The 13,380-nt window shown below is 42.9% G+C and overlaps 1 protein-coding gene across 3 annotated transcripts in view; it reads left to right on the top strand.

Annotated features, from left to right (window-relative positions):
- Positions 1–13,380, top strand: part of LOC139376470 (dynamin binding protein) — a 113,353-nt gene that overhangs the window by 48,633 nt on the left and 51,340 nt on the right. Inside the window, exon 1 of one of the 3 annotated variants that reach the window (XM_071119093.1) lies at positions 10,807–12,497. The exons of the other annotated variants lie outside the window; for them this stretch is intronic. Within the exon in view, the coding sequence (XP_070975194.1) occupies positions 11,015–12,497 (1,483 nt within the window). The 5' untranslated portion in view covers positions 10,807–11,014. Of the gene's footprint in view, positions 1–10,806; positions 12,498–13,380 lie in introns of those variants that run through there. 3 annotated transcript variants of the gene reach the window in all.

The following is a 13,380-nucleotide window of genomic DNA, read 5'->3' on the forward strand; positions in this document are numbered from 1 at the left end:
TGCAGACCCATGGATAATAAACTTGAACCGAATACTTATTTTCCACCATCATTTGCAATTAAATTCATAAAAAATCCTACAATGTGATTTTCTGGATTTTTTTTCTCATTTTGTCTGTCATAGTTGAAGTGTACCTATGATGAAAATTACAGGCCTCTCATGTTTTTAAGTGGGAGAACTTGCACAGTTGGTGGCTGACTAAATACTTTTTTGCCCCACTGTAAGTTCAAAATGCTTTATTAGCAAGTCAAAATTGCCAAACCAACAGACATACAGAATATTTATTATCATTCATGAGAATTTGTTACATGTACTGAATTGTGTAATGAACTACACATGTATGAAAAACAAATTGGATAGAAAATAACATTAAAATGACATGAAGTGCAGATAAATTAATATTACTACAGTTTTTTTATTATTGACATTCATTTTTTCTTTCTCTATATTATTGGGTCTGGTGATTGTTTGTGTAATAGATCAAATATTGTGATTGTTATACATCTTATCTTAATGTTATCAAGGCCTTTCACTGTTCTGTGATCAGTGACGCTACAGTTTAAAAAAAATCTTAATTGTGACTTTATTTAGGTTTGCTCATATACTTGTATCATTACACAGTAATAGCTACAAATATGAACATGGTTTGTAATCACAGCTTTGTTTCTCTTTATTAAGTGATACTTTCCTTACAGTACCCAGGTTTCTATCAAACCTTTTTATGTAAGTAAAGTGCATGTCGGATAAGAAAGTTAATGACGGGCCCGGGCGAAACTGAACATTTTTTGTTAGACTTTCCCAAAGTCTACAAAACAAAATTTATTAGAATACGGTTATAGTCACAGCCGTGTTTATTCCCACTCTAACCGATACCACGACAGCCCTCAAAGAACCAAACTGGAAACCACATATCCTGAAGTTGAATTTATTGTAGCTGGTGATTTTAAAGCAAATTTGTGGAAATGCTACTGAAGTTCTATCAACACATTGACTGTAGTACTCGCGCTGCTAAAACACTCGACCACCGCTACTCCAACTTTCGGGATACCTACAATGCTCTCCCCCGCCCTCCCTTCGGCAAATCTGATCATGACTCCATTTTGCTACTCCCTTCCTATAGGCAGATACAAAAAAATTAAGTACCCGTGCTAAGGAGTATTCAACGCTGGTCTGACTAATCGGAATCCACGCTTCACATTTGTTTTGATTATGTGGACTGGGATATGTTCCGGGTAGCCTCCAAGAATAGCATTGACGAATACACTGAAACGGTTACTGAGTTTATCAGACTATTAAATCCTACCCTAACCAGAAACCATGGATAGATGGCAGCGTTCACTCCAAAAATAAAGCACGAACCACCACATTTAACCATGGCAAGGTGACTGGGAATATGGCAGAATACAAACAGTGTAGTTATTCCTTTCGTAAGGCAATCAAACAGGCAAAAAGTCATTATAGAGACAAAGGGGAGTCTCAATTCAATGGCTCAGACACGAGACATGGCAGGGTCTACAGACAATCATGGACTACAAAGGGAACATTTCCGGACATGCTAAACACCTCTTCGCCTGCTTTGAGAATAACACAGTGCCACCGACGCGGCCCGCTACCAAGGACTGTGGGCTCTCCTCCGTGGCCGACGTAAGACATTTAAGCTTGTTAATCCTCGCAAGGCTGCCGGCCCAGACGGCATCCCTAGCTGCGTCCTTAGAGCATGCGCAGACCAGCTGGCTGGAGTGTTTACGGACATATTCAATCTCTCCCTATACCAGTCTGCTGTCCCCACATGCAAGATGTCAACATGTCCACCATTGTTCCTGTTCCCAAGAAAGCAAAGGTAACAGAACTAAATGACTGTCACCCCACAGCACTCACTTCTGTCATCATGAAGTGCTTTGAGAGACTAGTCAAGTATCATATCACCTCTACCTTACCTGACACCCTAGGCCCACTTCCATTTGCTTACCGCCCCAATAGATCCACATATGATGCAATCGCCATCGCACTGCACACTGCCCTATTCCATATGGACAAGAGGAATACCTATGTAACAATGCTGTTCATTGACTATAGCTCAGCATTCAACACCATAGTACCCTGCAATCTCATCATTAGGCTCGAGGCCCTGGGTCTGAACCCCACCCTGTGCAACAGGGTCCTGGACTTCCTGACGGGTCGCCCCCAGGTGGTGAAGGTAGGAAACAACATCTCCACTTCACAGATCATCACCACTGGGGCCCCAAAAGGGTGCGTGCTCAGCCCCCTCCTGTACTCCCTGTTCACCCATGACTGCGTGGCCACGCACGCCTCCAACTCCATCATCAAGTTTGCATACGACACCTCAGTAGTAGGCCTGATTACCAACAATGACGAGACAGCCTACATGGAGGAGGTGAGAGCCCTGGGAGTGTGGTGCCAGGATTATAGCCTCATACCCAACGTCAGCAAAACGAAGTAGCAACAACCACCCGAGCCACTGCCTGTTCATCCCGCTATCATCCAGAAGGCGAGGTCAGTACAGGTGCATCAAAGCTGGGACAGAGAGATTGAAAAACAGCTCAAGGCCATCAGATTGTTAAACAGCCACCACTAGCACAGAGAGACGGCTGCCTACCTACAGACTTGATATCATTTGGCCACTTTAATAAATGGAACACTAGTCACTTTAATAATGCCACTTTAAGAATGTTTACATATCACATTACTCATCTCATACAGTGCCTTGCAAATGTATTCATCCCCGAGAGACAGAAAAAAGGCTTCTATCTCAAGGCCATCAGATTGTTAAACAGCCATCACTAGCATCTTAGAGGCTGATGCCCTATACCCATAGACTTGAAATCACTGGCCATTATAATAATGGAACACTAGTCACTTTAATAATGTTTACATATTTTGCATTACTCATGTATATACTGTATTCTGTTCTATTCTACTATATCTTAGTCTGTGCCGCTCTGACATTGTTCATCCAAGATATTAGATATTTTAGATATTACCGCACTGTTGGAGCTAGAAACACAAGCATTTCGCTACACCCGCAATAGCATCTGCTCAACACATGTATGTGACCAATAATATTTGATTTAAATAAATTATGATGAACTTCACAGGGTAGTGGAAGTGCAAGGTGATGAGCTTGATGCTCCTTTCCAATAAATATTGAGGGTATTTTTCTGATGACATGATCATTGATGCTTGTCTGCCATTTGACAGATAAAAATAATCTTGATCTTTTGTCCATAATAGTCTCATCATATAGGCTATATGTGCGCTCTAGCCTAAAGCACACCCTGCGCCCATCAATAGGGTTGAACATGCGATGGAAAGCCATTTAAGTTGTATTTGTTTATTCAGTACATGAGAATTTAACCGCAAAAGTTATTGAGACGCACTATAACATCACGCACAGCATTTTATCTGCAAGTCAATTTGATGGTATTATATCTCTGGTGGGGAAAAGCGCATATTGTTTTTATGTAGATTTTAGAATATCTGTCTATATATCTATATGAAACTCTGTCACAACTTGTATGGAAACCTAGCTAGTCGTAAAGCATGTCATGCCTCAAAATTAAATAATCCCATTCTTAGGAGTTCAAGTGGTAGTGTGTGTGTCACTACTGTGCATGGCATTGTTGCAGTGTGTGTCAGAGTGTTTTCTTTGTTCTAACAGGGTGTGTGAGTTGCTCAGCTGGGAGTTTGAGATAACTGTGCACTGTACAAAAGAGAGTTTAAAGTCCTGATTGTTGTTGTGTGAATAGAGGAGAAGATTTTTTAAGTAAAGCAGATATGAACAGGTAGACTGACAAATAGATGACAAATATACTTAACAGAAAAGAGTGGCGGAGAATTTGATTTTATCCGTTATCATCTAAAGCCTCTTCAACAATATTTTCACATGTACACTACCGGTCAAAAGTTTTAGAACACCTACTTATTCAAGGGTTTTTCTTAATTTTTTACAATTTTCTACATTGTAGAATAATCGTAAAGACATAAGTATGAAAAAACACATCATGTAATCATGTAGTAACCAAAAAGTGTTAAACAAATCAAAATATATTTTATATTTGGGATTCTTCAAATAGCGATCCTTTGCTTTGATGACGGCTTTGCACACTCTTGGCATTCTCTCAACCAGCTTCACCTGGAATGCTTTTCAAACAGTCTTGAAGGAGTTCCCACATATGCTGAGCACTTGTTGGCTGCTTTTCCTTCACTCCACGGTCTTGCTCATCCTAAACCATCTCAATTTGGTTGAGGTCGAAGGATTGTGGAGGCCAGGTCATCTGATACAGCACTCCATCACTCTCCTTCTTTGTCAAATAGCCCTTACACAGCCTGGAGATGTGTTGGGTCATTGTCCTGTTGAAAAACAAATTATAGTCCCACTAAGCCCAAACCAGATGGGATGGCATATTGCTGCAGAATGCTGTGGTAGCCATGCTGGTTAAGTGTGCCTTGCATTCTAAATATATAACAGACAGTGTCACCAGCAAAGCACACCCACACAATAACACCACCTCCTCCATGCTTCACGGTGGGAACCACACATGCAGAGATCATCCGTTCACCCACACCGCGTTTCACAAAGATATGGCGGTTGGAACCAAAGATCTCAAATTTGGAATCCAGACCAAAGGAAAAATGTCCACCGGTCTATGTCCATTGCTCATGTTTCTTGGCCCAAGCAAGTCTCTTCTTCTTATTGGTGTCCTTTAGTAGATGGTTCTTTGCAGCAATTTGAACATGAAGGCCTCATTCACTCACTCTCCTCTGAACAGTTGATGTTGAGATGTGTCTGTTACTTGAACTCTGTGAAGCATTTATTTGGGCTGGTAATTCTAATGAACGTATCCTCTGCAGCAGAGGTAACTCTGGTCTTCCTTTCCTGTGGCGGTCCTCAGTTTCATCATAGCGCTTGATGTTTTTGCGACTGCACTTTTCTGTATTGACTGACCTTCATATCTTAAATTAATGATGGACTGTCATTTCTCTTTGCTTACTTGAGCTGTTCTTGCCATAATATGGATTTAGTATTTTACCAAATAGGGCCATCTTCTGTATACCCCCCAACAATTTTTTGTATACTACATGATTCCATATGTGTTATTTCATAGTTTTGATGTCTTCACTATTATTCTTCAATGTAGAAAATAGTAAAAAATGAAGAAAAACCTTTTGAATGAGTAGGTCTACTAAAACATTTGACCGGTAGTGTATATCCAGCCAATATACTGTATCTTTATGGAGTAGAATTCAGTAGAGTTGTCTTGAAGTTATGGAAACCATGTTGCGTGGCAGAGTAAAAAAGAACACCATAAATGAGAAGACTAAGAGATAATCAAGGAAAGAAATGTAAAAAAAAGTGTGATACTCTCCCCACTCATTCCTGAGTTGGGTGCTTTTGTCCTCGTCCAAATGGGGAGTGCCTGGTGTTGGGTCCTGTTCCCGGGAGTGTGCCTCCCCCAGTATCAAAATCAAATGTTATTTGTCACATGCACTTAATACAACAGGTGTAGAACTTACACACACTAACACATACAGTAAAATGTGTGTATCTGTATTCTGACTATCCCAGTACCTGCCTCCATTTACCTCTCTCTCTCTCTGGGAGGCTATGTTATGCTCTGGACATTATATGTATCAAAGAAGTAGATACATAAGAAGTAGAAAATAAGCATCAAATAATGTCAGTTTACATTAAATTATGTTTCACAATTCTGTTATGAAAGTAATGAAGTGAGTTACAAATGATGAGCCTGTGAAAGCTGTTGTTGCTGACAAGTGAGGTTTTCTGGCCGGATATGAGAGATCGCAATGTTGCGATTACTGGTACCAGCAAAGTTTGTCAAAACAGCAATGCTAATGTTAGATTGCTAAAATATGGAGGTCCCCTCAATCTTAGTTAGCTGGCTAAAGTTATACTGCATCTCAAATCAAATTATATTTGTCACATGCTCTGAATACAGTGAAATTCTTACTTACAACCAACAATGCAGTTTTAAGAAAATACCTACAAATAGTAAGAGAAAAGAAAAAACAATTATTAAGGAACAGCAGTATATAACAATAGCGGGGCTATAGAAATAAAATAAAAATATACAGGGGGTACCGGTTCAGAGTCAATGTGTGGGGGCACCGGTGTAGAGGTAATTATGTACATGCAGGTAGGGTTATTAAAGTGGCTATGCATAGATAATAACAGAGAGTAGCAGCAGCGTGGGGGGCTGCAAATAGTCTGGGTAGCCATTTGATTAGCTGTTCAAGAGTCTTATGGCTTGGGGGTAGAAGCTGTTTAGAAGCTTCTTGGACCTAGCTCCGGTACCGCTTGCTGTGTGGTAGCAGAGAGAACAGTCTATGACTAGGGTGGCTGGAGTCTTTTTTTTTAGGTTCTTCCTCTGACAACGCCTGGTATAGAGGTCCTGGATGGCAGGAAGCTTGGCCCTGGTGATGTACTGCGGTCGGAGGCAGAGCAGTTGATCTGAGGACCCATGCCAAATCTTTTCAGTCTCCTGTGGGGGAATAGGTTTTCTCATGCCCTCTTCACGACTGCCTTGGTGTGCTTGAACCATGTTAGTTTGTTGGTGATGTGGACGCCAAGGAACTTGAAGCTTTCAACTTGCTCCACTACAGCCCCGTCAATGAGAATGGGGGTGTGCTCGGTCCTCCTTTTCCAGGAGTCTACAATCATCTCCTTTGTCTTGATCATGTTGAGGGAGAGGTTGCCAGTCCTGGCACCACACGGCCAAGTCTCTGACCTCCTCCCTATGTGCAGTCTCATTGTTGTCGGTGATCAGACCTACCACTGTTGTGTCATCAGCAAACTTAATGATGGTGTTTGAGTCATGCCTGGCTGTGCAGTCATGAGTGAACAGGGAGTACAGGGGGGGACTGAGCACGATGGGCCTTCGTGTTGAGAATCAGCGTGGCGGATGTGTTATTACCTACCCTTACCACCTGGGGGCAGCCCGTCAGGAAGTCTAGGATCCAGTTGCAGAGGGAGGTGTTTAGTCCCATGGTCCTTAGTTCAGTGATGAGCTTTGAGTGCACTATGGTGTTGAACGCTGAGCTGTAGTCAATGAATAGCATTCTCACATAGTTGTTCCTTTTGTCCAGGTGGGAAAGGGCTGTGTGGAGTGCAATAGAGATTGCATCATCTGTGGATCTGTTGGTGCGGTATCCAAATTGGAGTGGGTCTAGGGTTTCTGGGATAATGGTGTTGATGTGGGCCATGACCAGCCTTTCAAAGCATTTCATGGCTACAGATGTGAGTGCTACGGGTTGGTAGTCTTTTAGGCAGGTTACGTTAGTGTTCTTGGGCACAGCGACTATGGTGGTCTGCTTGAAACGTGTTGGTATTACAGACTCGGACAGGGAGAAGTTGAAAATGTCAGTGAAGACACTTGCCAGTTGGTCAGCGCATGCTCACAGTACACGTCCTGGTAATCCGTCTGGCCCATCGGCCTTGTGAATGTTGACCTGTTTAAAGATCTTACTCACATCGGCTGCGGAGAGCGTGATCACACAGTCATTCGGACCAGCTGATGCTCTCATGCATGTTTCATTGTTACTTGCCTCAAAGCGAGCATAGAAATGAATTAGCTTGTCTGATAGGCTTGTGTCATTCGGCAGCTCTCGCTTGTACTTCCCTTTGTAGTCTGTAATAGTTTACAAGCCCTGCCACATCCGACGAGCTTCGGAGCCGGTGTAGTACGACTCGACCTTAGTCCTGTATTGATGCTTTGCCTGTTTGATGGTTGGTCGGAGGGCATAGTGGTATTTTGTATAAGCTTCTGAGTTAGAGTCCCGCTCCTTGAAAGCGGCAGCTCTGCCCTTTAGCTCGGGGCGAATGTTGCCTGTAATCCATAGCTTCTGGTTGGGGTATGTACGTACAGTCACTGTAGGGACGACATCCTTGATGCACTTATTGATGAAGCCAATGACTGATGTGGTGTACTCCTCAATGCCATCGGAGGAATCGCGGAACATATTCCAGTCTGTGCTGCAAAACAGTCCTGTAGTTTAGCAACTGCTTTATCTGACCACTTTTTTTTTATAGACCGAGTCACTGGTGCTTCCTGCTTTAATTTTTGCTTGTAAGCAGGAATCAGGAGGATAGAGTTATGATCAGATTTGCCAAATGGAAGGCGAGGGATTGTGATTGCCTCGTCACTTTTACCCCTACCTACATGTACACATTACCTAAACTACTTAGTACCCCTGCACATTGACTCGATACCGGTGCTCCTTGTAGCCTTGTTATTGTTATTAATTAATTAGCACATTTTTTAAAACTCTGAATTGTTGGGAAAGGGCATAAGTAAGCATTTCACAGTAAAGTCTACACCTGTTGAATTCAGCGCATGTGACAAATACAATTTGATTTGAGCTAGCTAGCTAACGTCAGCTATGTTAGCGATACTGGTGAATATGATTATCAATATTTACATAACCAGCAATCTATGGCCTAGCTTACCTCTATACTCACCGTCAGTGGGGACCAACAAACTCCAACCACCTATAACAAACTCCAACCACCTATTCCTCATGAAAGGGTCCTTCGGCAAGGCATGCAAACCACAGTTAGTCAATCCGTAAAGGGCTTTTCAGTCTCAAATGGCTGTAACCTTTGAAATTGTTGGGGGCGATGAAACAACAGAGCCCCATTCAATGATGGGAAGCGAAGTGAGCAGAGGGGCGATTTGCACGTGGAGCTTGGCAAAAGGGGGCATGATTTGTTGACATAATTGTAATCCATTTACTCGTTGTGACACACCGAGATTCCAAATTCCATTTTAGACAAAACTTACTTTATGATCAAAATGATAATTTTGACACTTTGTATTCCATTTTGACACTAGAATAAACGTTTCTGACTCATATTGATGGCACATACGCTGTTTTCAAAGGAATTAGTTGGTGTTTAGGAGCAGTCACTCTCTTTAACCTGACTTTCCATTGCAACCAATTCATTTCCAGGTTGACTGAGTAAATCTCTTTAACCTGCGTGGTATCACCTGTCAGACAACTTAAACATGGATATGAGGGTATGTGTTCTGTTTGACAGGATATTCAGACAATTCTCAGAAAGACTGGCAACTAAATGACAGAAACTTGCCTTGCTTAACATTACAGAACTGGAATGTTGCACCTGATCCCCCTGAAGTAAATGAGAATACACACACACACACACACACACACACACACACACACACACACACACACACACACACACACACACACACACAGTTTCGGTTGGGTCCCTGGGATTGGAAGTCAAAATCTTAAATACTGATAATAAAAGAGCATTACATAAGAAAACTATATCCTTTATAGTAGGTGCTGTATGTTTCCATCCAATTGACATCTGATTTTTATGCGAATATTCAAAGAATTTGCGTAAAGAAAATGTGCATTTTCCCAACAGACCTGTGTTTCCACCAAGCTGACTTGTTCCAGATAACAATCCGTGTGTGATGACGTAGTGCACACAAATGTACTTTTTCACTGAAGTTTTCATGTATCAAATAAAAATCTAGTTTGATGCGTTTACATCGCATTCACAACTATACCAATAGTTTTGTCTTGGCAAGTGCACTCTAGCCAACGACTCACAGATGCTGTGCAGCTAGGCTAGTCTACATGATGAGATTATTATGGATAAGAGCAAGAATCATTTGTATTTGTCCAACGGATTGTTATTATATCACAATTTGTGCATAAAGGCGTTTCCACCTCCATTTCTCCCATAATTAATTTTACAGACTAAGATCCCACCATGTCGAACAAACAAATTCTGTCTGCATTTATACATTTTTTATCCAATGAATAAGCTTAACTTCAGTTTCTCCCATTTCTCTATTTCCCTCTTCCCTACATCAGTAGGGGATGGTTGGGAGATGGAGAGATACTGTTTGTGTGGGGAAGGGGGGCTGTAAAAGTCGACCATCTTATAATTGGCTCTTTGATGGAAGGGAAAGGGGGGATATCCTATACCCCAAGCTTATGAATAGGCCTGGGTTTTTTCTCACACTGAAATATACCGTAGCCTCTGAAACCAGGGACAGGCTTTCAACAATAGCTCATTGTAGAGTGAAGAGACACTTTCCAGTACATTGTACACTCTAGAATAATCAGCCCCTGTCCCCAAAGCCTTTTCCACCTCCTTTCACTCTCTCGGTCACAGACACATTCCAGACTTTTTTTTAATGAAATCATGTGAATGTGTTCATGCGTAAATGTGTTATTCCACTCCAAATGTAGGGCAAACAGGGCCTCATACGCTGTTGATTTGCTATTATTTTTGCACAGAATAACTGGTTCCGTGTTTACATTGACCAAGCTCCAACATAAGACGACTTGATTCGCCTTAAGTTCTGAGGAACTGAGAAAACACATTAGTCTGGAAGTTTACCCAGATAATGTGGAGAATTTGATTAAGAAATTGTTCTTTTTCATAATGTGTAAATGAAAGAAAAGCAAAAGAGGATGGAAAAACAAAAGGAACATTCTCTGAAGTGGAAGTTTCTTGGTGCCAAGTCTCACACACGCCAAAGGCATTCTCTTGAAAAGACCGTTAGTCTCCTTCCTCCGGAGAAGGAAATCTGCCCAGCCAGTCTGTGTTTTCCTGCAAACATAGCAACTGACCAATGAAAACGCTGAGAGGGGCTGACTGTAATCCACCACTCATGTGACTACTGAATGATTTACCAAGAATGGCCCCTCCTTCCTTCACCTGCCCCTCCCCACTGACGTGATTCACTGGGCTGCCGGGGGAGGGAAGGATTTTGTAACACAGAAACTGGGAAGTGCCATAGCAGGGCAGTCCAGTTCAGGCAGCCCTAAGAGAAGGAGTGAGAGCGATAAAGAGCGAGTATGTCTGACAGGTGGTTAAGTCTCCCACATTGCTGTGCTCTGGAATGCCGTAGTTTGGGGAGATAAGAATAAGCCATCACATCGTAGTAGGAGCAACGGCAGCACTGAGAGCTGTATCAGAAACGGCACCATGAAGGGCCAGGTAGTTAATGGCTTCCAGGCTGAGATTGGACCCTTGGACTGGAACTACGGCACTGGGATGCCCCCTCGGAGGGGCAAGAGTATGGAAGAGTTAGGGAATTGTGGCTGTGACAGGGAGAGGATGGTCCGTCTGCAACAGCAACAACAGTTCCAGCAGAAGCAGCAACAGGTGGTTGGATACCACGGTTATAAGCTAGCTCCAGTGCTGCCCCCTGAACCGGTGGCAGCTCCAAGGTCTGTGACAACTCCTTGGCCAGGGCAATGGGACTACCAGACCAACCTGAGGCAGGGGAATGCCGGTCGGATGGCCAGCTGGGAGTATGAGGACTATGACAGAGTGCCCTATAGAGACACAAGGCCTCAAAGCAGGGGCCTTTATTTCCGCTCTGCCTCAGATAATGGCCACCTGGAACCCAGGAGAGTGCAAGAGTGGTCTGGTAACCATTGCTTCTACCCAGGCCCGGAGGACCACAACTACCAGGAGCACAACCGAGAGACACAAATCAAGGATTACAAGGATGTCCACAGAAGTCAGGCGCAGTATGACATAGACAGGGACAAATATGACCACAAAGAGGAGGAGTATCCCTACAAACAGTGTGACCTCTATAAAGACAGAGATGGGGACCACTATGACTGCAAAAAACAGGACTATTGGGACCTGGGAAAAGAGTTTTATCAAGAACATGACCGTTATGATCGCAAAGAGTCAGACCAGTATGATCACACAGACCGGTACAACCCTAGGGATATAGGCCACCATGACCGCAAAGATGGTGACCAGTACGACCTTAAAGATCAGGAATATTTTGACCGCAGGAGACCGATCAAGAATGACCACACAGAAAATGATTATTTGGACTACAGACAAGACGATAGGAAAGAGGACCACTACGTAAAATACCACTTGGTTCGCAGGGAGGATTATTATGACCGTAAAGAGAAGACCCATTATGAGCGCAGAGAAAATGACCACTTTGACCAAAAGGATAAGGACCACTATTTGCTTAGAAAGAGTGATAGTTATGACCACAGGAAAAAGGACCACTACAACTACAAGGAAAAGGACCACTGGGATCGCAGAGAAAAGGACCACTGTGATCACAAGGAAAAGGACCACTATGATCGTAAGGAAGAAGACCATTACAGGGATTTGCGATCATTATCTATGGACTCCAGGTATGAGGAATACCCCGGCAGTGGGAAGCACTGTGAAGAATGGTTTGAGGACCAGTACCACAATCAGCCCGAACGGGAGCGACGGTCCTACGACCGTCATCTGTGCCACAACAAGGACAGTGAAAATGGGTCCCAACTGGATTCTGGTAGCCTCATGGGGACCGTGAACCAACCCAGGCGGGCACGTAAGCCCCTCTACATGGGCTCCCTTGACCGTAACAGTTTCTACAGGAAGACCGCCCCCAGCGCTCTGCGGAGGTCAGAGTTTGCCATCAACAGTAAGCTGAAACAAGGTAAACATCTTTGTGCTGGGAAGGATTCAGGTATGTAAAGTAGGCAGAGGGCAGAACATGGGGTTATAGGAAGTTTTCCTCTTTATTACTGATCTAGGATCAGCTTTCCTGACACCAATCCATTGAGCGCTTACAAAATAAAAAATGTGTTTTTGGGGAGCAACCCAGCCGCCCAGCAACAACGAGTCACCAGTTCATTTCCACTCACGATTGGATCATAGGAAAATTTCACCAAGATTGAATTGTAAGCCACGATTGTAATGTGAAGTGTGCTGTATTTTCCAAAGTCTCAACCTCAGACAAATGACCTTTAGTTGCACTTACAATGGACGTCTAAAGTGTTGTGACCTCATTTATTAAAACGTTGCATACGTACAAAATATACCCCAAAACGAGCGTGCAATAGTTTCCACTCATTTATAATAACTGACACTTGACGTTAGAATGTTCTTACCCCCACGCAAACTTTAGACCATCCTACAAAATAAATAGAGATACTATTCGTCCCATCTCTTATTTAATTGTACCTACTTCATCGTAGTAAATAGAAAATCTATTTCAAGTGTTTTGCTCTATATGATCCTTCCCGTTTTTATACCTACACATTCTCTTCAGAAATGGCAGATATTTAGTAGGCAACTTTTATAAATGAGGCCAAGGTGCTCACTCACTCTCCAGGCATGTGTGTGTCAGACATAGTCTGAGGCTTGTAGCGCGTGGTGGTTTCGCCTATTGTCTTAGGAAGGTGAACCTGAAAGTATTTTAGGGCGGAGGAACCAGTGAAGCAGGTTATGTTGGTTCTTGGTTTTTGTTGGCTCCTTTTCTCCTCTCTCTCTCTCTCTCTCTCTCTCTCTGTCTGTCTGTCTGTCTGTCTCTCTCTCTG

This window comes from Oncorhynchus clarkii, chromosome 20, assembly GCF_045791955.1.
Source record: "Oncorhynchus clarkii lewisi isolate Uvic-CL-2024 chromosome 20, UVic_Ocla_1.0, whole genome shotgun sequence".
NCBI lineage: Eukaryota > Metazoa > Chordata > Actinopteri > Salmoniformes > Salmonidae > Oncorhynchus > Oncorhynchus clarkii.